General features: G+C 39.0%; 2 protein-coding genes across 2 annotated transcripts in view; both read right to left on the bottom strand.

Annotated features, from left to right (window-relative positions):
* Positions 1-23,536, bottom strand: part of usp2b (ubiquitin specific peptidase 2b) — a 55,164-nt gene extending 31,628 nt beyond the window's left edge. The window contains exons 1-2 of the mRNA XM_053677059.1: positions 23,314-23,536; positions 20,320-20,887 (exon numbers count right to left, since the gene is read on the bottom strand). Coding sequence (XP_053533034.1) covers positions 20,320-20,838 — 519 coding nt within the window. The 5' untranslated portion in view covers positions 20,839-20,887; positions 23,314-23,536. The remainder of the gene's footprint in view (positions 1-20,319; positions 20,888-23,313) is intronic.
* On the bottom strand, positions 7,415-15,126 carry LOC124626488 (uncharacterized). Its single transcript, XM_053677060.1, has 3 exons — positions 14,821-15,126; positions 14,216-14,317; positions 7,415-9,307 (listed from the first exon to the last, which is right to left on the bottom strand). Exons 1-3 carry the CDS (start codon positions 14,987-14,989, stop codon positions 9,039-9,041), a joined length of 540 nt encoding a protein of 179 aa, XP_053533035.1. The 5' UTR covers positions 14,990-15,126; the 3' UTR covers positions 7,415-9,038.
* Positions 23,537-24,505: the final 969 nt, after the last annotated feature.

Here is a 24,505-nt window from a genome sequence, read left to right as displayed (position 1 = left end):
TATGTGTATTTATGTACAAACAGAACTGCTCCTATTGCTTATTTAGAGAAATTTGAATTATGAAATGTGACCAAATATGACACTGAGAACTTGTTCTAAGGTTTTAACATGATGTTTTGGTTATTACAGAGATTATAGAGAACAGCGTGTTAGAAAAATAGTGAGGGCGAGAGAGGGACAGAGTGAAACAGGCTGTCCTTTTGACGTCAGTCTTATAAAAACAAACACGTTCTGACTCAGAAATAGCAAGACACAGTGGTGTCTGAGGTTAAAGTTTTATGCTAGGAAATGAATGGTTGTCAATTTAAATCCATAGTGTTGAGATTTAAAGTGAGATCCATTGTTCTGTTCCAGTGTTGGGTTCTTGAAAAAGGCCCTTAATCCTCATCTGGTCAACTGTGCTTAAATAAAAGTATCTGAAAAATGTAAATTAAGTAGTCCTGCCTGTGATGAACCATGGGGATGTGTCATCAATTACATCATGTCCAAATTTGCTATAATTTCCACCCTGCCTGCCCTTATCCTAAAACCACTTCTATAGAATGTACACGAACACTGTTTGTGACAACAACCGGAGTGACTAGCATCACCAAAAATAGGGGTTACAAAACAGGAAAACAAATCCTGTGTTGTGTATATTCTTCCATTCATTGTGGCATCTTTAGTTCTGCATGCCAAATAAGGTATTATCCTGACAGTTAACCCTAAAATACATGGAATGATGAGAAATTTCCTGGTCTGCCATTATTTCTGAAGAAATGCAAAGATTACTAGATGCAAAATGGTAATGTGAGTTACGCTTCTGAGGAACTGATTGAAGGCAGTCAGCACCAGAAAATTGAAACGTGATCAGATGATTGTATTTAAGAAAACTAGCCCACAAACACCAGTCGTAAAAAAGTTTTATCGGGGCAAATGCGCTCATATAGTGGAAAATGCTGTCGACTTGAGAGAAAAACAGAGTGAGAAGAACAGCATGGCCCTTCTATCCCTTACTATGCTGCATGCTAAACATATCTCTACTTGAGAGGTCCCAATTATTTGGCACACAATGGCCGAATCACAACAATATATTACAGAGTTGTCAAAGACATACAGACACTTTCACAGTGGTATTATTTATTTAACAGAAATGTATAGTAATATTAAACTTGGTATCCAAGTTAAATATTAAGTCTGTATATGTAGCCAGTGATGTTGCATAAGAATGCAAGGCTATCACAATCAGAGACTATTTTGCTGACTACAGTCATTCACAAAGTGCAGATCTACATTTATTTAAACAAGTTATTTCAAAGACATCTGCTCCACATACTTTGTGTATCAGTCGATTATTCAAAAAATGAAAAGAACGTCAAGATGCCCCCTCAGGGTGACTTTGCCTTTAATGAACTTAAAGGAAATGTGTGCTCAAAGGTTGTTTCTTAACTCATCTGCTACTCATAAGCAGACCAGGGCTTTTGTATTTATTGTAACACACCTGACCCTGAAGGGTTCACATCTGACCAGCTAATGTAGCAAGAATTAGGAAAGTTTGAAACTGTACCGGGTGGTGAATCCCCAAAACTGGAGTTGAGAAACACTGGTATACAGTTGGGTACATAAGTATTTGGACAGTGACACAATTGTTGTCATTTTGCCTCTGTACACCACAATAATGGATGTGAAATAAAGCAATCAAAGTGTGACTGAAGTATAGATTTTCAGCTTTAATTCAAGGTGTTTAACAAAAAAATATTGTACTAACTGTTTAGGAATTACAGAAGTGTTTACATAGTCCCATTTTCACAGGACAAAAGTAATTGGACAATTGTCAGACAAGTAAAAGCCCAAGTTTGTCACCTGATCTCAACCCAAGTGAGCATGCTTTTCACTTATTGAAGACAAAACTGATGGCAAAAAAGACTCACAAACAAGTAGCAACTGAAGGCAGCTGAAGTTAAGGCCTAGCAAAGTATGTCAAGGGAAGAAACTCAGCATTTGGTGAAGTCCATGGGTTCCAGACATCAGTCAGTAATTGACTGTAAAGGGTTTGTATCTAAGTATTAAAAATATTCCTTCCATTTATAATTATGTTAGTTTGTCCAATTTCATTTGAGCCTGTGAAAATGTAGGGACTATGAAAAATGGCTGTCATTCCTAAGCGGTTAGTGCAGTATTTTAGTTAAACCCCTTGAATTAAAGCTGAAAGCCTACACATCAATTACATCTTGATTGCTTCATTCCAAATCATTTGTGGTCCAAATACTTACGGACCCGATTATATAGCACTGTTGGTAAAAGAGCACCAGAGTGATGATTTTGACTGACAGAAGGATTCTCAGCAATGTCAGGAAAGGACCAGCATACAAAACAGATAATGATAGTAATTAAAGAAACGTGAATTTGATTTCACTTTTATGAGGGAAATAATGTAGTATCTAAAAAATCTATGGCATATGATAGGTCAGTAAAAAGGAGCCATGTTGTTTCAATTTCTGCATGAATTAGAAGCTAATAAGTCATATTGCAACATTTGATAGTTATTTCTAGGAGCCAAGGCATGTCATCTAAAATTGGCAAAAGCAATTTGAGTATCGTAATTATTGAAGTACAGCAAACGTAGTCAATGATGGAAGCATCATTATATTGTTATTAGGAAACACTGCTGCATTCTAAAACGAACACCATTTTGTCAGATTATGAAGCATATGATTTTAAGAGTCCATGTAAAATATCATTCATGGAAGCCTACTAAGGTCCAAATGCAATATTCAATGACCTTGAGTTAGACCTGTAAATGTTCTTAAAGATCAGCCAAGCTAATGATAAGACTGACATTGCGATAATGATAAGATTAGTATCTGCCCAGCAACATGCCATGCACACGTGCTATGTGCCTGTGCAGTGCTGCCACGCAGAACACACAGGCGTCTGTAAAACTGGTATTTGAACTTTAGTCGATGTACAGTATGAATGGTATGGTAGGAATGCACAATGTGGTGAATACCACAAACTCCTCATCACAAGATCTGTCAGCTGCCTGACCACCTTGTCAGCTTATTCAATCTTAGGCTATCAGAGTCAACCAAAAGTCACCATGGCTCATATTTGTAAAGGAGAAATCATAAGACTAGCTTCACATCAGCACCAGAGGCTGCCTTCTAGAAATATCAGAGCAAATCTCTGGCAGTGACATAGCAGAGACCTACTGACTTAAGGCTCTTTGCTCTAACGGCTTGCCTAATGGACCAGAAGCAGGATGGAGTGATGGAGAATGAAGCCTGTAGCGTGAACTGTTCCAGCAAAGGCCTCTGAGAGGCTGAGATGTGTTGATGCTACAGGAGTCACATGCATGCCATTATCAATAGTGCAGTTGTATTTTAAGATCAAGTGAGGCTGAAAAATATATATTTTGGGGCAGCAAAGCTACAGGGGGAACTTGTTATCATTAATGATACAAGCAATAGGCTGCTTGAAGAATGCACTGCGGCTGCACTATGGACCAAATATATACGATGCGTATCACAATATATAATTTAGCTAACAATCTGTCTGCAAAACAGAAGTAAAATAAACCAAAAAAAAAATATTAAACTGAGTTTGATGATACTTTTCTTTAATGCCTACATAGACAAATGAAAATTAAGTCTGAAAAAAAAGTCAAATCAACAGCATCCATACAGTACCATTTACTTTGTAATGATTAAAAATGTAAAAAAAAGAAAAGAAAAATACACCACCATACCAATGATATCTCTGAAAAGTGTATCGCGTAACCATCTTTCATGATATCGATATTATATCAATATATTGTCCAGCCCACTTAATAAACTTGAGTATTTCTTAGCCTATTTAAGTCCAAGGGTACAGAATATCCTTGTATTTCTATGTGTGAATACTAGGCGTGAGACAGAATATCGTCTCAAACATTGCGATACAAAATACTGCCGAGCCGATTTTGCTGCTCATATTGTGTATAGTGATTATATTGTGTATTGAGTATTGTGAATTAATATTCATTGAGCGCTACCTCTACATGCACACTTGCTGACAGCACCAGAGGTAGTCGCATACCGAGCATGAAGTTTGCGAATAGAAACCTGACTGCATCGAAACATGCTTACTTACTCTGACAGTACTTAACAGTGTAGCTAAACAGAAGGAAGTTTAAGGCACAAAAAAAATAATTTTGGAGGAAAGAGATCTATAAAAATTTATAATAAAATTTGCACTCATGCATATAAGATGGATGTCACACAGCAGTAGGAGCCGTGATGACACAAATGTGTTATTTAATCATTTAAAGCGAAATCTACCATCAAACAATCTCTCCATTTAAATTTTAATTACATTTGTTTACATAGCTAAAATAACATGTTAATAATAGGGGGAAACAATACTTTTTTCTTTAATAGTAAAGTGTATTGATATTGCAGTGGTTGCTCTCCAGACGTTCCTGATCCACCCTGATGCTCCACTTCTGCTTGGAGCTTTTTTCACCTGAAAATCACTCACTGAATTTAGGAAGGACCCACATGGACAGCCTAAAGATCACCATGAGATTACTTTGGATGGTACCACATAGAAGCCAGAAGGATGGCTATGGGTGTTCTTCCTTGGATAGCTTTAGCACGGCAATTGCTAAGGTCAGTTTGCACTCAAGTCTCCATCATTGAACAGTTAATAGCTTTAGTTTGATACAACAGACTTTAAGTTAAAACTATAATGAATTCATAAAGGACTCTGATGCTCATACTCATAAGTTGCTCATAAGATCATAAGATTATAAGCACTATCCAGTGTCACCCATATAAGGATGGGTTCTCTTTTGAGTCTGGTTCATCTCTAGGTTTCTTCCTCATGTCTCAGGGAGTTTTTCCTTGCCGCTGTTGCCACTCATTTCATTCTCTCCTCATATTGCTATTCTGAATCAGTCATCCAGTCACTTCTCTCCATGGAAGCCAATCAGGTGCTTGTTCATTTTATTCTTATCCTGAAACTGGACTACTGTAACTTATTCCTGGCAGGTCTTTCCATGAATACTATCTGACAACTGATCCAGCATAAATTGTCTCAAAATCTTTCCATTGGCTTTCTAGAGCTCTCTGCATTTAAAACAAAAACGGACATTTGTTAAATGCTGTAATGTAAATGTCAACCTTTCACTTCAAAAGACCACTCACTCATTCAATTATTAACTCATTCAAACTAATCCTCAATTCTGCTAAAACCGCTTTAACATGAACCTTCACTATTCTTTTTTCTAAGATGTTATATCAGCTCTTGAAAAATGCACCCCCCTTAAACCTTATAAATTTAGAGCCACTCCAACAAGACACCGCAGTCTGTAAAGTTTTACGACCCTGCCTTCCTCCAATCAGCTTTAGGTTTGTAAAGTTTATGGCTGATATAAGCCTATAATAAAGTCTGCTGACATGATTAGGTTGAACTAGAGAAGTGCTGAGACAGGACTATTCCATCTTAATGTATTAATCTGTATTCCACTTTCAGACCTTTGAGATGTAGCTTAATTCATAAATGAAGAGTTCATTGCTTTGTAATAATAATTCTTCATAGATAAGTGTCTTCAGCTAACCCGTGATGTCTGAGGCTCATCTATCTATAAGAACTTCAATGGGCTAAAGTCGCTCTTAAATCATGACTAATTGAGTGGATTGGTGATGACAGGGCAAGGTGTGTGAAAACTAGCCCTTCCCTTATATAATTCACAGTGACACCTTCAGTTGTCATTAAACACTTGAAGATTTATGTAGTTAGTACACATACCACTATTAGCATTTAAGACTTTGACAGGGAATCACTTCTGGAGTGACAAAATGTCTTTGGAATGCAGATGAGAGAGGGTGTTTTCTAGGAATTGCGACCTGACGCAAATCAATGGAAGGGCCAGCCCACAGCTTCAGTTCAGTATGTAAATTGTGCTAATGAGCATACTGACACACATGCAGAATATCAATCCTGACTCATGAGTTAGCTCAGTTATGACGAATGGGGCATAGCACATGCACTCCTCAAACATTCTCCTAAGATTCTTCATTTCCATGACATAATTGCCGACAATAATAGTAATAATCTACATTTTTACTGTTACTAATAGCAACCAAACATGAAACCATAACCCTTCAGATGAGTCAGTTCATCTGAGGTGTCTTCTTATCAGGGGCTCCACCCTTATGAATCTAGTTGAGGTTTGTGCTGTAAACATTGCTGTGTAAACGTTTGAAATGTCTCAAGTCTTAGTCCTTTTTAACTTCAGAATTCCTGAAGTTTCCATGCTTCCAGTGACCTGTCCAAGCACTGTGTCTGTGTATTACAACCAACTGTGTAATAACAAAAACATACAGGCTTAGGATTCCCTTGTACATTTTTGTACTTTCAGATGACAAATGAGTCACTTGCCTAGGCTGTTCCTAGAAACAATATTTGCACACATAGCATATGGAACTGTAAGACGGGATTAGATATGGGCTACAATTTTTTAAAACTATTTATAATATGACTTACTGCTTTGTTTGTAGAACTTCAGAGACTTCAACCCTTGTATTCACCATTGCTTTCTCTCTGTGTGGTAGACCTCATGTGTCTGTGTGTTTAACTATGGATCTTTTTTTTTTTTTTTCTGCTCAACTGATGGAAATTCAGCCTGGGAGCATGCATATCACTGTCTGATCCCTTATAAGCTGGATGCTTGAATTGGATTCGGTCAAACTTTTCATAGTACATAAAATGATATGTAGTATTCCCTCACTATTGCTGTATCCCAATTCACTAATTTGATAAAAATTACTGTGTCCCAAGTCATAGTATGTTGAAATGAATATCCCAAAGGTACCTGGCTACTATTTCTGGTGTGGATCCGTGGACACTTTTTTTCAGCTACTATTGCCCTCAACTACTGCCCTCCTATCACCATCCTCTGGTTTTGTGATGGTTTGCTTTGCCAAATTTGCTTTGCCAACCTGCAAACATGGCGGACGAGTGTAACGCATTTCGAGAGGTTTAAATGAACTGTGGAAAGATAAATCAAGGGAATGGTCATATAAAGGATATAGTATACATTATATAAGGAGTAATGAATGAGGAGGAGTTTGTTTACGGTGACAGTGTGCATAACTAGGCAACAAAGATCTCTTCCGTTACATGACATGCTAATATGTGTTAGTATGCATACTCTTTTGTTACACACTCAAAAGTATTTACTTTATCTTCACAAAATGTGCAGACACTTAGCACATAGTATAAGTAGCCAAACTGAGATGCAGCATATTTGTGTCGCAGACAGTTAACAGGCCCCTTCAGTTCGATTTCCCCCCCCCCCAGAAGTTATATCCAGAATTTATATATTTCCATAAAGCTGCTTTGTGACATTGTCCATTGTTAAATGTGCTAGACAAATAAAATATAATTAAACTGAATTTCAACTGAAAATTTACTGAAGAATCTCTGTAAAGCTGAAACATATAAACAAAGGTTGAAAATGTCTATATTCTATATATTATATATATCTAGTACTGTTATTTAAGAGTTTGCTATAAAGACAAGTGAACATTTTGTAGTTACTACTAGTTACTGTAGTAACTACTAAAATTTACATACATGAACCATGCAATCAAAAACAGCCCTTTTCTGTTCACAGTCTATAGGCCTCTTTCACTAATCACTATTTCACAGTCACTGGCCACAAAACCACAATGAGCAAGGAAACAAACAGTAAGTAAACTAAAATACGAGAAACACCCATACAGATAAGTATAGTCTATTGCTCATACAAAAAAAGGCCTTAGACTACATAAGGAAAACCAGGAGAATTATAAATGCACACAGCAGTGTTACGTCATATGGGTTTGACAGCATATGGATGTTGATGAAATTAAAATAAATGCAGGGCTGCGGATGCTATTATACACTTTTTCCTCATTCTGATGTTTGTTGTGAACAATAACTGAAGCTCTTGACATGTATCACGTTTCAAGATTGAGGCGGAAGCAATCGCAGATATATAACGTTTATTAAATAAACAAACAACAAAACTAAGACACTTGGCAAAAATACTGCGGCAAGAAACAAAACACAGGAACGTGGAACACGGTAGTCTAAGACAAACGAAAGACAGAGAAACAGTGCAGACAATGGCCATATATACACACACACAAGTGTGCTCGTTAACCAACGTGAATCAGGTGCGGGTGGTCATGTGACATGAAGTGCAGTGGATGATGGGAACTGAAGTTCAGTGTTTCCTTGATATATGACATAACCCCCACCAAGGGCGCCTCTCCCTGAGTGCCCAAACATGCACTCCCTCCATCTGGCGGTCCTGGCCCCCTGGGCAAAATGTCCCCAGAAGAACCAGAAGACTGAGCAGCCTCCACAGCGGAGCAAAAAAAAAAAAGCGCAACGTCCCTAGCGGGGCTGGAGTTCAGAGTGCCGTCCTCAGTGGGCCTGGAGCTCAGAGCGACGTCTGCATGGCAGGACAGCGGGACAACTTCCTCCACAGGACAGGAGAGGGGATCGATGTTCTCCGCAAGGCCCGAGGGAAGCTCAAAGACTTCCGCGAGGCCATAGAGGGGAGCGAGGTTCTCCGTGAGGCCAGAGGGTGGAACGATGCTCTCCGCGGAGCATGAGGGGGGAACGATGTCCTCCGTGGAGCAGGAAGGGGGAGTGATATACTGCGCGCAGCAAAGAACATGGAGGCAGAGCGGTGTCCTCCACGAAGCAGGATGGCAGAGAGACGACCTCAGCCGAGCAGGATGGCAGAGAGACGACCTCAGCCGAGCAGGAAAGCAGAGCGAGGTCCTTAGTCGAGCAGATAGGCAGAGCAACCTCCTCAGCCAAGCAGGAAGGCAGAGCGACGTCCTCAGCGGAGCAGGCAAACAGGGCGCCGTACTCAGCGGTGCAGGAAAGCGGAGAGACTTCCTCGGTGGGGCAGGAACGCAGAGCGACGTCCTCAGCTGACCCGGAAAGCTGAGTGGCATCCTCAGATGAGCAGGGAGGCTGACATTCATTCTCTGCTAACTCTGTTTGCTGAGCTAGATCTATTCTGGGGGAGGGAGGGTGGGAGATGGTACTAGCCCCGACCACAGACTCCCACTATTACCCGGACTCCTGCTCCTGTTGGCGTGGCGTGGCATAGGTAAGTTGAAGCCCGGGTAATTCCTGGCGACCTGCTGCTTGCGTAGCACAGCTTGTTGATCCTCCGCCTGTTGGCGTAGCATAGCGAAGTACTCCACGAACGTTGGTGGCATCCTGATGCCCCAGTTCTCCATCCTGGCGATCTGCTGCTTCCGATTGTAGGTCTTTCGTTCTGTCACGTTTCAAGATTGAGGCAGAAGCAATCGCAGATATATAACGTTTATTAAATAAACAAACAACAAAACAAAGACACTAAGACAACTGGCAAAAATACTGTGGCAAAAAACAAAACACAGGAACATGGAACACATTAGTCTAGGACAAATGAAAGACAGAGAAACAGTGCAGACAATGGCTATATATACACAAGTGTGCTCATTAACAAACGTGAATCAGGTGCAGGTGGTCATGTTACATGTAGTGCAGTGCAGTGGCTGATGGGAACTGAAGTCCAGCATTTCCTTGATATATGACAACCTGCATCTGCATCATTTTATGCATTGTGCTGATTGGATGAATGACTGATTGGATAACTGCATAAAAGGCCAATACTTGCTATATTCACATATACAGTACAATTTACACGATACGTATTTCACTTCCTGCTCTAAAGACACACACGATTTCTGCTTTATTTTGGTGTCATAAAATGACTACATACTAAGTCTAAGTATGATTGTGGTTATCCTAACTGTCAACTATAGAAATCCTAGCGAACTTGGTCAGAATGTGTTCCTGATGTTATATAATAACATTTTTACTACTGATTTCATCACAGTAAAAAAATCAAAACAATGAGATGGACTGCAAAGTGGATGCCGTGCTAACAAGTAGAATAAACAATGTGTTCACTGATGATACTCATTAGCGAGAGCGGCCCCCAAGCAAACTTGCAATCATGGAACTTTCTGGAACTTTAAGCCCAGTCTTTGCCTGAACATAACTACTTCTACGTTGGATTTCTCATTAATTTGACATTGAATTGAAATATGGTGAGTGGGAAAAGAAGCTCTTGCTATTTTTTTTAGGAGCTAACCAGAACATCTGAGCATTACCACTTACCTCTGAGATCGCTCAAGTTTTTTCTTCTATTAAATGCCACTGTAACTGTGCTAGCAATGTCCCCCCGTGACAATAGTGTGGTACACAATTGCTACAGTAACTTCTCACAAGAATAATGAAAATACAGCACCAACCAACAAATTAGCACCAGAATCGCTAAACACATAAAAAAAAATAGATTCAAAATAAACATATTTAAATGCTCTTCCAAGCTTTTGAAGCCTTTGGAAATTTGCACATGAACTCTAAAGTTGCAGGGTGCCTTATACATAACATCTCGCATAATCCATGGGTCATGTTGCAGACCCTGCTGCTTGACTTCTGGCCAGAATAAACACCCAGGTCAGACCAGTGACCTGATTCCAGATTTATTTCCACATGGCTGCAGAACACAATCTCCCCAAAATCAACACTTTCACTGCGGGCCAAATCCACAGTCGCTTTGTCTGCAAGTTTCAAGAGCGCAGTTAAACGCCATACTAAGCTAAAAGAGTGGTAGAATTTTGCATCAGTTTCATGAAATATCACCCTATAATATTTCAAACTACAGTGCCCTCCACTAATATTGGCAGCCTTAGTAAATATGAGCAAAGAAGGCAAAAAAAAAAAATTTTTACTTACAAAATTCACAAAAATACTCTACTCTCATGGATATCAAACAATTGCAAAAACAACACAGGTTTATCAGAAATATTTTTGTTAAATATTGGTGTGTAACAATTATTGACACCCCTATGAATTCATATGAGAAAAATATACTTAAAGTATATTCCCTTTCACAATATTTTACATTTTTTTAGTACACCTGGGTGACTAGGAACAGGAAATTGTTCAACCATGACTTCCTGTTTCACAAGGATATAAATATCAGTTAACACAAAGGCCCTCATTCATAACAATGGTTAAGACCAAGGAATATAGCTGTGATGTGTAGCAAAAGGTTATTGAGCTTCACAAAATGGGAAGTGGCTATAAGAATATTGCAAAAGCATTGAAAATGCCTATTTCCACCATCAGGGCAATAAATAAGAAGTTCCAGTCAACTGGAAATGATATGAATCAACCTGGAATTGGATGAGTGTCTATATTGTGTGAATGCACTGTGAAGAGGACGGTTTGAGTGGCCAAAAAATCTCCAAGGATCACAGCTGGAGAATTGGAGAAGTTAGTTTCGTCTTGGGGTCAGAAAATCTCCAAAACTACAATCCGAAGTCAGAGGTAGCCATATGGAAAAGGGCCGGCACTACCTTTAGGCAGAGTAAGCAATTGTCTAGGGCCTCGGGCTTGCAGGCAGGCCCTCCATAACCATAACATCCCTATACGCTAGTCTACCAATCAAGACGGGCAGCAAAAGTCTAGGCTCTTTGTCCATTGGATATATATGAATTGTCACTCACCTGTAGTGAAACCAATTAATGTCACTGTTTCAAAGTGGGTCCAACCCTCTGACTGTATGAAGAGATGAACAAAATGCAAAAATGCAATTTTTCTTTTTTTTCAATGACTTATGATGGCGCCGAAACAAACACATCCTTCAGGGGCTGCTAAGCAAAAGGCTAAACCGGCAAGCAAAGAAAGTGCAGCTCATGATTCAAGTGTGTGAGTTGTCATCATCTATTTGGAGTGACTGTAATGTATTCTAAAAATTAACTGGCCTTGTTCTGTCGATCAGAGTCATTTCAGGATGGATCATTTGGCGGTTTATTCTGAATTCAAAAGAGCGGGAGCGCATTCGACGCATTGAGACTGCCAGACACTTTGAATTGCATGTACAGTGACGTTACTTCGGGAGCTGACTAGCAAAATACTAAAGTAAACGTAAAGAAGTCTGTAGAAGTCAATGAGCAAACACACTAGAGCATTTTTTACTGTTTCAAAAAAAAAGTACCTCAACTGTCTGTATATCTTTGAAATTCCACTGATGTTTACATTCCTGCTCTAACATAATACTTCATTTTACTTTTCAAAACATAAATACCGTTGTTGTATTTATAAAAATAAATAAAAAAATAGCATACAATTTTATGAAGAAAGGAACTATTCTTTCTGAGCATCTCTTTCACTTCCACTAGCAGTTGATTTGTGTATATAGCGCACATTTAAGGTATTGTACTTCAATACATAATATGACTCAATAGGAGGGGGAAATCCTGTCCATACCCAGCTAGGAAAAAAATGATAAAGGCACTGATGTTTATTTACTGAAGTGGTGTCCAGGGAGTGTTCATCTGTAATTATTTTTTGGCAATGTAATGTTGTCTTGAATATTTTTTCTTTTCATTTTACTGTATAGAGTAGGCAAAACTGTTCTTTATCCCAAATAGTGGGAGGGAAAGGTGGAGGGGAGAAGGAGAGCATGGGTCCTCCAACATAAATTTTGCCTAGAGCCTCCAAATGTCTAGAACTGGCCCTGTGCCCATGGTTAAATATGGTGGTGACTCTGTAATGTTTTGGGGCTGTTTTTCTGCCAGAGGACCTTGACAATTTATTATGATACATGGCATCATAGACTCTATCAAATATCAACATTAAATGAAAACCTGACTGCCTCTGCCAGAAAGCTGAAAATGGGCCGTGGTTGGATCTTCCAGCAGGACAATGATCCAAAATATACATCAAAATCAACACAAAAATGGTTTACTGAACATAAAATCAAAGTCCTGCCATGGCCATCCCAGTGTCCTGACTTGGAACCCATAAAAAACCTGTGTGCTGAACTGAAGAGGAGAGTCCACCAGTGTGGACCTCGAAATGCGAAGGATCTGGAGCGATTCTGTATGGAGGAATGGTCTCAGATCCCTTGCCATGTATTCTCCAACCTCATCAGGCATCATAGGAGAAGACTCAGAGCTGTTATCTTTGCAAAGGGAAGTAGCACAAAGTGTTGAATGAAATAATAATAGGGTGCCAATAATTTTTGCACACTTATACAAAGATTATTTGTTGAGATAAACCTGTGTTTTATTTGCAATGTTTTGATATTCATGAGAGCAGAGTATTTTTGTGAATTTTTTTAAGCAAAAGATCAAAAGGTTCAACAATATTAGTGGAGGGCACTGTATATAAATTATAATATAGTATATTATTCTCTTATACAACCTTTGACAAGCCACAGGGAAGCACCATAGCAATGTAAAAGTTCCTAATGCCTCAACAGACTGTTGATAGATAGCTCAAGTATTGCTCAACATCAACATTAAGCACTTTAAATGCATTAGGTAGTGATAAAATTGGTTACTAGGAGTTCAGTCTGTGTTATCATTAACTAGTATGGCTAATGTGTCAATTATTCTTTGATAAGGCTACAATAATGCATAGTATATGATAGTGAACGCCCCCCTTCAAATTGTGTACGAATGCACAAAATGTAGAAAACGGTCAAATCTATTGTTCTGGGACATTCGATTAGAGCCTGTGATGTTGACCGTGTCTTGTTTATGGTAGACTCGGCTGGACACTGCTCCTGGCACTGAACCGTGCTGAAAATGGCCAGGCCTGGCACTGTACAATAATTTCTTGTAATGTCTGTAAAAGATGTAGTATCTCTGCCCAATTCAAGCTGCTTGCATGGAAGCTAATAGCACTGGATTTATTCTGTTAATTAAATGAATGATCATTTGTTTTGTAAGACAATCTATATCAGGTATACTTGCGCATACATTATAAATGTACACTCTATTAGGTCTATTTACATGCATTATATAAATATATAGCAATACCATGCTGTATTTTCCTCTTATCTGTTTAGGTATAATTATTAAGTTCATACAGCAATGTGTTATTACTTCCAAGAAAGGTATTACATTTGGTAGCAGCATCAGTAAACAAAGACTGCCCTCTAGTGAAGCCAGGGCCGTGATGTGCACCAACACAAAACATGTTCCTTTATTGTATCATCTGAGTAAAATGTATTCGAGTGCTCAAGATAGTTCAAGTTCAAGAGATTTCTACTGATGTTCTGGTCTTTTGTGAACACACTGTACATACGGAAACAGTACTGAACATAACTGAAGCATACCGTTTGACAGATGTTCCTGGAATGCACTGAACCTACTGGAACAGAACTGAACATCACTGAAGCATGCAGTTTGACAGATGTTTCTGGAATGCACTGAACCTACTGGAACAGAACTGAACATTACTGAAACGTGCAGTTTGACAGATGTTTCTGGAATGCACTGAACCATCTGGAACAGAAATGAACATTACTGAACATTGGCATTTTGAGTATTTTTCCAGGAACCACTGGAAAAAAAAAAACATAGTGGTTCTGCCAAGTTTGGGCGACTAGTGGAAAATGGTCACTGCTTTGGAGTTGCTTTAACAAACATGTTATTCATTTAGAAGCACTGCTGCTCAAAAGGATTATTCTATATATTTTCATTCTTTTGTTTTCTTAATCAAAATAAAAAAACAGAACAACAATTAAAACTCACATACTACATACTGTTTCCATTCACTGTGAAAATGTGAGACTATACCACATAGCTCTACCTTGCTATATTTTTCTCCAGATCTCTTACCTGATTAGCTAATAATTCTATGAAAATCCCATTGCACATGTATCACTATACATTCATTCATTCACCTTTAGTAACCGTTTTATAATGGTCAGGGTCATACCTGATATGAAGCCTATCCCACGAGTACTGGGAGGAAGATGGGAGTTCATCGCAGGACACCATGCATACACAATCATGTACTCAGTCACACTTATGGGCAGTTTAGTACACCTAATGTACTTCCTGGCATGTTTTTGGACAGTGGGAGGAAACCAAAAACTTGCACACATGTAGTGAAAACATGCAAAGAAACCCTGCACAGACACACACACACACACACACACACACACACACACACACACACACACACACACACACACACAGTACTCCAAGCTTAGAACTGAACTGGAGACTGGAGTTGTGAGTTGGCAATGCTATCCAGTACACCACTGTACCACCCATGTGTAGTACAACAAATTTATACTTACAGAAGCCCAAACCTACATTCAGTGTCTACCTTAATAGGTACACCTGTATATCTGCACATTTATCCGGTTATCCAATCAGCCAATCATGTGGCAGCAGCACAATGCATAAAATCAAGAGCTTCAGTTAATGTTCACATCAAACATCAGAATGGGGAAAAAGTGTGATCTCTGTGACTTTAACTGTGGCATGGTTTTTGGTGCCAGATTCCGAGATCTTGCAGACCCTCCACAGACAGGATGTTTTTTATCGCACCATTCTGTGTAAACTCTAGAGACTGTCGTGTGTGTAAATTCCCAGGAGATCAGGAGTCTCTGAAATACTCAAACCAACAACCATGCCACGGATAAAGTCACAGAGATTACATTTTTCCTCATTCTGATATTTGTTGTGAACAATAACTGAAGGTCTTGACCTGTATCTGCATCATTTTGTGCATTGTGCTGCTGCCACATGATTGGCTGATTGGATAACTGCATAAATGAGCAGGTGTTACCATTAAAGTAGATGATGACTGTAATGTCTTAGAAAATATTCACATTGATTCCATGTCACAAAACCAACATAAATGTTAATATTTACCTTAACATCAACATCAACAATACAATATCCATATTTAGTAAATTGTGACACAAAAGTTTAACTTCAGTTGCAGGATACATTCATGTTCAATCAGTCAAGAAGACAGGATAATGTAAATTTTAGAATTTTAGATTGACCGCTATCACGAAGAAACACAAAAGGGGAGAAAAAATCATACAGACATCTTTACTAATTACATGCCATGATTTTGTCTTTTAAGTGATACACTGTTGAGCCAGCCTGTGGGCATAGGTAGGTATTATGTTTTCCTGCCGTGACATGTATTCCCCTTTCAAGAGAACATACTCATAAAACCTAGCAGGGAATATAACTGCTCTTTAACCCTATGAATGTTTGTAAATAATTTTAATGAGTAGGAAAAAGTAATGATTGTACTACTATATGTTGATTAGTTCAGTGGTTTTCAAAGTGGAGGCCACCAGGGGGCGCCCGGGGGGCCTCAACAATTTGGTGTGCCCATCCCTCCCACTAGTATGTTTTCTCTTTCTCACTCTCAGACAACCACACACACACGCACACACACACGCACACACACACAATCAATTCCTAATGTAATGTAATGTAAAGATTTAAGATGTAATTATTAATTATTAATAAAAAAAAGGGGGATATATTCAGAAGTCTGTATTTCTAACGTGTTTTAAAGAGATCTTGCAAAAGGGGGGCCTCGGTCAAATGTTAATGCCATTTGTGGGGCCTTGTCCTGGAAAAGTTTGGGAACCCCTGACCTAGTCTGTTATAAATATCTTCCAGTTATGTAACTGTAAAAGCAGTTAAACAAGTTCACCAAGATGTACAAATTGGCCAATGTTACTATATAAGGGTATACATTAAACTGGGAACATTTGATAATTTTTCAGTATCAGTTTTGGTCAGAAATATATTTTTTATTGTCAGCCAAACATTCAGGTGTGCCAAGAAAATATTTAGCAAAATTATGAAGGTTAAATTTTTTTTTTTAAATAAATAAATAAAAACAAGGATTTACTCTAAATTCCAGTTGACCAATGGACATTTAAAGTGTATGTCTGCTTTTGAAAATGTGAGGAGAAAAATGTGCCAAAAGTCAGAAAACATCCAGAAAATATATTATTTTTTAATAAATCAGCAAAATTCACAAAGAATTGAAAAAAAAAAAAAAACAGGAAAATTATGAGAATTATTTTATTTATCTTTTAACATTTGTAACACATATGTGTTGAATTTGATACTTATTTTACTTGCAGATCTTTCTATTTTCTATTTGCAGAATTTTTGTTCAAGCCTTTTGGCACAATCTGAACTTCATAGGATTCAACAGAATTCACAACTCATAAAAATGAGCGTCCTCTAGTGATCAGTTTGTAGCATTACAAGTCTTACTGACAGTGCAGCAAAATCATGCACAAAAATGTCTCTATCAGCACAATAAAATGTACCCGGGTGTGCCACTATAATTGCACATCAACAAATACTAGTTTTTATGTCCGAGTTTGCATATACATGTTTGTGCATGCATGTACAGTATTGAGCTTCTTATTAAAAGGTAGAAGGAAGGGCTCTGGGTGTTAATTAGGGTTTAACCCCAAGTGTGCTTGCACGAAAGTGTGACCTGCGAGTGTGAAACAAGTTGCAAGTCTAAGCTTGCTTATAATTTTTTATAGCTGTCTGAAGCCAAATTATCTTAAAGCTCTTAATCATCAAGCCTTTGAAATAAAGGGGAAAGAAACTTTATGCACAAACTGGAGCTGAAGTGGCATGTTATGTAACATTAAGTTATAGAATATAAAGTAAATTATAAAGTAAACTGCATTTTAAAAGCAGTTGCTTTGTGTGGCGCCCACTACAAAGTGAGTGCTGTCTTTTCACAGTGTGTCGTGTTTTTTTTTGTTTTGTTTTGTTTTTTTTTAACATCAATGAACAAGGTATTTTAAGAGGCATAGTGATACTAGGGCTTTCACAGCAGTTAGAAATATGTACAAGAAAAAATGCTCTGTAAATATTGTGGTGCGATTTCTGTGGCATCAAGATTTCTGTTTAATACTGCCTCTGCCAGGAAGTAAGGTTTTAGACTATAGATTGATCTTTCAACAACATAATGACCCAAAATATAAATCCAAATCATAGTCTGCTTTGCGACTTAAAGAAATGACTGCCACGGACTACAACACCCAACACACATAATCTCTCAGTGTGTCTTAATCAGCTCCCTAGTTCAGTAATCCGGGCACTGATCAGGGAGTTGGCCATTTTGAGGGTTGTCTCAATTGCAAAATCTTTCCAGTGCACTGGAATGTTCACTCCCTAAAAAAAAAAATCACACAATGCATCAAAAACCGGAGAGCACCGATGCTAGCTATGTTCCCTTACTCGAAATGACATCATATTTTGTGAAGCCTTTCAGCTCGAAAAAAAATGGCGGACGAACTCTTAGCCAACATCGTTTCTCCTATGATTACTTAGATTAGCGATTTTTTTTTTTTTACTTTAGTTGATGTTCTATATATGGTTTGCTTAAGATTTACAGTTGCAGTCGGAAGTTTACTTACATACACTCATCATGGACATGAATGTCATGGCAATATTGGGCTTTCAATAATTCCTTTGAACTATTCTTTTTCTGGGGCAGAATGATTGCACAACATACATATTTAATAATAATTAAAAATAAAAAGAAAAAGAATTTGGTTCACAAGTTTTAATTCATTTGGAGTTTTCTGTAATCAACACCGGACCAAAATTATACATACAGGGTCAAAAATATACATACAAACACTTAGATTATTAATTCAGTGGCTCTGAAAGTTTCAAAATGTCCTTTAATTTACCAAGACCAAGCCCTCTTAATTTCCTGTTAGTGAATGATTGACTACAGCTGACAGCTTCTCTGTGCCAACATAAAAAGGGTTTGTTTGACAGCACTCATTGGATTGACAAACACACAGTACTATGGGAAAGCCCAAGGAGCACAGTGCAGATCTGAAAAAGAGGATGGTGAGTGTATGTAAACTTCCGACTGCAACTGTAAGTGTCTTTACTGATTAAATTTTAAAAAAATCCACTAGCTAGCTTACAATCCTACTTGAAGTACCATGACAGAAAGGTGTGTGATTATACTAACAAATTTATATGACCTACAACTTAAATGTTTGAATGTTTTTAATTTTTGGTCACGTTTTACAACACAAGTACGTAGTCATGTCATCAGAAATTGAGTTATCAGTGTCCTAATGTGTAGTGAGCCAGTGTCCTTACCAGTGTATACAATAAACCCATACTCATGTATACAGTACACTGATTCACGACCTAGGTAGCCCTCTGTCACATTCTCGGTCACCATCTTACTCATCACACACACCTGGACTTAATCATGAACACTGCATAAATACCCAGACAAACCAACAGCTCTCTGTGAAGTATCAGCTCATTGCATCCTTGCCTGACATTACCAAGCCTTATATCCTGTGTGTTATTCTGGTTTTTGACTCTCATGCCTTGCCTGATTTAGTTGGTTAGTACATCACTTGACCCTTGCCTGTTTTGTGCCTACGATCTTGCTTAACATTTAGTATTTGCTTTTCAAATAAACAATTCTAATGGTTTTAAATATTCTGACTGCCACCTGACAGTATAAAGCTGAAATGTTCTGCATGGGGGAGTTTCCCAAAAATCCACCTACAAGTGTCTCCGACACTGTAACACATTGCAGGAAGAAGCTCAGCACTAAAGAGTAGATGCTTCACAATATGCGTTCTTACCCGGTCCTGCGTCCTTGTGTACTGGTTCTACGTCATCATCCACAGCTGAAGTTAAATTCCAGTACTCATGAATGCAAATACCGAGGATGAATGAAATTACCAGGAGGTCTTGATATCAAGGATGCATCGGATGCAGACTTGAGCGCACCGAACTCACTTGAAGTCCCAGAAGTCATTGCGGCAAAACAATGGCGGATAATGGAAGCCTGACCCATGACTAAGTTTTATTTAATCTACGTTAGTTTCCATCCTGAGGTAACAGTAAACTTGTTAGCTTAGTTTTTAGTTAACGTGATATAAAATACAATAAGAAATAATGTTAAATAAATGTAAATAATAATGATGATGATAATGTAAATAATATTATGTTTGCCATTTTATGAACGTTGCAATGTTGAATTTATTGCCCATTCGGTGGTCCTGTCCCACTACCAGAAATGACTGGGTAATTCTCAGGACATGACACAAATTTTCACTGCCATTCCAGAACACAAACCTTCTTTTTCACAAGCTGCTCCTGTGCACTTTGTGTATTGTGGAAATGTTTTATGTTTGTACAATGTACAAAGCTATTATGTCTGGGTGTGTTTGTTTTGGTTTCTGTTGATGAGAGAGTATAGCATTTAGCAGAAAAGTCAGATGGGTGTGTGTGTGTGTGTGTGTGAGAGAGAGAGACAGCAAGAGAGAGAGAGAGAGAGAGAGAGAGAGAGAGAGAGAGAGAGAGAGAGAGAGAGAGAGAGTATATTAAAACTATTTAGGCTCATTTGTGTAATTTTATATTTTCTAATTCTTACCTCAGAGCTCCAGTAGAATGGTCCTGAGCAGCTGCCAAATGCCCGACTGGTATTCTCCCCAAAAGAAACCGCCCTTAATGGTCCTTTCCCGCCCTCACTGTGCCCACACAGCTCTACCATTGCCAATTCCTGCGCCAGGTCCAACTGGTTCACCGAGCGGTGCCACCCCTGTGATGGTGATCGACGTCGTATCCCATTCGACCGTGGGATTTGACCTTTGGCCTGCATACGGCCTGAGCTCTCGCTGCGGAAAATTTCATGGGGGTTGGCACGGGGTACAGCTCGCCCTCGCTCGTTAGGGAGGGAGAGGGCTACTTGGGCTGGACATGAGCTGGGGAAAAAGTAGCGTGATGTAGAGGGCGAATATCTGGAGGGCTGAGGATGACCTTGAGAGATAAAAGTCTGGCTGTGGTCGTAGGAATTATAGGGACCATAAGGATCGTAGGGGTCATATGGCCGAAAAGGGCTGAGTAGAGTGGAGCCGGTCGTGTATTTGGGAGATGAGAAAACTGGAGACATGATGAAAAGGTGGGTGGAGGGATTTAGCTGTGCAGCAGAGTGATCCAAACTGTAAGAATACAGCAAATACAGATAAGTGGATGTATTCATCTCTGCAGAAATAACAAAACATATGCTATTCATTATGGTTACAGCAGTTGACTATATTTTAAAAATTATGATATGGACCTGAGGACCTATGGACCTTATCCTCTATGAAATATATTCAGCTATATTATGAAATGACCAGCAAAATGTTGTAAGTAGGAATTAGCTATTTTTAGTCATCAGCTAAGCAAGAGTCTGTGATTATGAATAGGTACATGTAAAATGATTCCTGATTTACTTAGACATCACATCAGATGGCTTCATTAGTACCTATTTACCTACTTAATTACTACCACGTGCTAGATCATGAAGTTAACAAATGACAATTAAAATGTTTCCAAACCTTTCATCAGAATTTATGATTGTATATTAATACTGTACTGAAAAAACCACCTGTGTAATATACCTGTTCTCACTGGGCAGCATTTTAACTGGAAAAGAGCGTTATTTCTGTCTGCCATGTTTCTTCAATGGCCGTGAATCGTGAGTGAGCAGAATTACCAGCATAACTTTGCTGCCAAGGGTTCATGCAATTCTGCAATATTTTTCCAAAATAAGAAGCACTAGAAGACATCCGTCCTTATGCTGCTTTCTGAATGGGATAGCTATTAAGCCAGCATGTCAGGATGCCCACTAAGGCAGCCTCTTCCTGAACAGAAGACATTTTGAGTAGACTGTAGCCAGTACATATTTTACAGATTCACAAAGGTATTACAGAACTACAGAGAATGATGCAAGGCAGATGGTTTAAAGAAATATTTCGATATCAATAAGAACAACAGAGACCGATATACAGAACTGCAGTCAGGGTGTGACAAATGAAAAGAAAAAAAAAAACCTGTGTGAGTAAGATTTTCGACTTCTGAAGTCACCAGAAGAGCTTCAATGTGGCAAAGCATTGATTCTACAAGTCTCTGGAACTGTACTAGAGGAATGAACAATGCTCATTCATAAGATAGCCTAGTCCCTGATGATGGTGGTGGAGAGTGCTATCTAACACGACAATGCAAAATTTCCATAGCATTTTTTTGTTTTTTTTGTTAAACCATTCAATATGCCCACGAGGATGAGAGCATCATCGTCCTGGATGATAAGACCACTCCCAAATTTTTCATCATTGGATAAAAGTGATCAGTCAGAAGTACTATAAGGGGTCAAAGTGGGCACAAACCATATCAACTTCATTCCCAACACAGCATAACAGCCGCTGTTAATTCCTTTAATCTTTAATTTGTCATGTGTTTGTATACGGCAATTTGGAAATTAAAGTGAAATGCAGTACTTAAAGAGTTAATAATTTTTTTTTTTTTTTTTTTTTTTTTTTTTTACACAAAGTAGTTAGGAAGCTATTAAAATATTTCTAGACCTATTTCTTTTCTTCATTGGAATACAATATTTATGTAAATGCATTTAAGCCACTTACAGGAGAGAGAGTGCGCACGTGTGTGTGTGTGCGTGTGTGTGTGTGGACAGACTATACAAGCAGTGGTGGCTTGGCCGATCGGAAGGTCAGGGGTTCAAGCCCCAGCACTGCCAAGCTGCCACAGTTGGGTCCTTAACCCTCTCTGCTCCAGGGGCGCTGTATCATGGCTAACCATGTGCTCTGACCCCAGCTTCCTGACATGCTGGGGTATGCGAAGGAAAGAATTTCACTGTGCTGTAATGTATATGTGATCAATAATGACTCATTATCATTATGTGTGCTCTTAAAAGGTGGGAAAAAAGTTTGAATCCACCAATGTCTGCGCTAGAACTCTGAATTTCTCAATCTGCTTTGCTTATCACAGTCCCTTCAAATTGTATTAGAGGCAAAACTAAGGAATATAGAAATTGTTCGAAGTATCGGTTAATGTGTGCTTCTGAAATGAATCGTTTAAATGAATCACGTTGAAATGTGGTTCTCAAATGAATCACTTTGAAATGCGGTTCTCAAATGAATCACTTTGAAATGCGGTTCTCAAATGAATCACCAGAGTCTCTGTGGTCACCATATCAATATAGAAATAGTATGTAAGTATATGCGAGGAAGACAGGGTTGAAACTTAAATTCCAGTTGAAAGAAAAGAGTAACAAAACTGCACAAGATGTGAATATTTTCTGTAAAGATCACACGGTCGTTGTTGCTTACTAAGCTCTGTCTGTACTGTACAGTCACAGAGGCTGGTGTTGCTATAAACACAACGAGGCTCGGAAGTTACCTGACGCTCTCCAATTATTTCATTTCAGATTGTACACAATACTTGAGGACATTAAGGCGAGCTGATAATAACTCTAGCTGACCCTGACTATTGAGGAATAAAGCAGGTTATATCACACGTTGTGGCCTACAAACTAATCCTGCCGCTTTCTCTTCCTCCTCTGCTCTATGCGTAACCCAATGATTCTTACCAGCAGAGCTCGGGTTCATCTCTCTGTCCTCCGCCAAAATGGATCCGTTCCTGATGAATTCCTGCAGAAACGTCAGTGCGCTGTCTGCTCGGTGTTACACAGCCTTTAGTACCGTTACAGAAGCGTGTGTTAATGAGAGAGCAGAAAAAGCTGCTGGGTTTAGCTGTAGTCAAGGCACCGCCCCCAAGCTGTCGCCATGGCGACGTGGATGACAAACGCGGAAATGAACAGACTTAATGAGTTTTATCGAAACACTCGAGTGGCCAGTTTATTAGCTGTAGCAACTTCGTACCTTTACTTATCGACTATTTTATACTGTATATTTACCCTTTTTGTTCATGTTCTAGGAGTACACTCCCTTACTGTAGCCCATCCACTGTTAATCTGGAAAGGGACATGCATAGGACCACTACTGATCACATATTGTTTGGACGGTGGACCACTGGCATGGGCGAGAGAGAGAGAGAGAGAGAGAGAGAGAGAGAGAGAGAGAGAGAGAGAGAGAGAGAGATTGATTGATTGATTGATTGATTGATTGATTGATTGATTGCGCAAGTGTGTCAGCAGTGTAGTGGTGGATCGGGGTAAGGCTTTGGCCTACTGAGTAGTTTATACCCCAGTACCACCAAACTCCCACAGTTGAGTCCTCAAACAAGGCCCTTAAGCCTCAACTGTTTAAATGCATCCTCTCTCAATTGTAAGTCATCAGCCAAATAAGCAATTTACTAATGTGTAAGCAAGGTGTAGCAAAATAAACCATGCAACATCACGGGTGGTTGAAAATAGTCAGTAGCTTAACCAAACTATCAAACCAACAGTATTGCTGTGGTCAGAAAACCCTGATGAAGGCATAGACAACCATTTAGTTCATTTATTCATTCATTTTAAGTTACGGCTTTATCCTGATCAGGGTGGTGGTGGATCCGGGGTCTATGGCGGGAACACTGGGCAAGAGGCAGGAATACACATCGGATGTGATGCCAGTTCACTGCAGGAGGAATATCCGAGGATACCAGACAATCCAAAGGGAATCCATGTGGACACAGGGAGTACATGTAGCTACAGAAACTCCACACAGACAGTGACACAAGATCAGGATGAAACTGCGGACCATTGAGCTGTGAGGTCGCCAAGCAGAGAGGTGTGCCTAGCCCATCTATTGCTGTACATAAATTTTCAGCTCCCTCTGAAC

Source organism: Ictalurus punctatus, chromosome 28 (genome assembly GCF_001660625.3).
Source record: "Ictalurus punctatus breed USDA103 chromosome 28, Coco_2.0, whole genome shotgun sequence".
Lineage (NCBI taxonomy): Eukaryota > Metazoa > Chordata > Actinopteri > Siluriformes > Ictaluridae > Ictalurus > Ictalurus punctatus.
Note: the sequence above shows the minus strand (reverse complement) of the source record. Positions and strands in the feature narration are given on the sequence as shown.

Coding starts and splice junctions, on each gene's coding strand:
- LOC124626488 (XM_053677060.1), bottom strand. CDS start 14,989: ATGTGTGCAAGTTTTTGGTTTCCTCCCACTGTCCAAAAACATGCCAGG. Junction 14,318..14,820: donor TGGGATAGGCTTCATATCAG/GTATGACCCTGA, acceptor GTTCTGTTCCAG/TAGGTTCAGTGCATTCCAGA. Junction 9,308..14,215: donor CCAGGAACATCTGTCAAACG/GTATGCTTCAGT, acceptor GAAACGTGACAG/AACGAAAGACCTACAATCGG.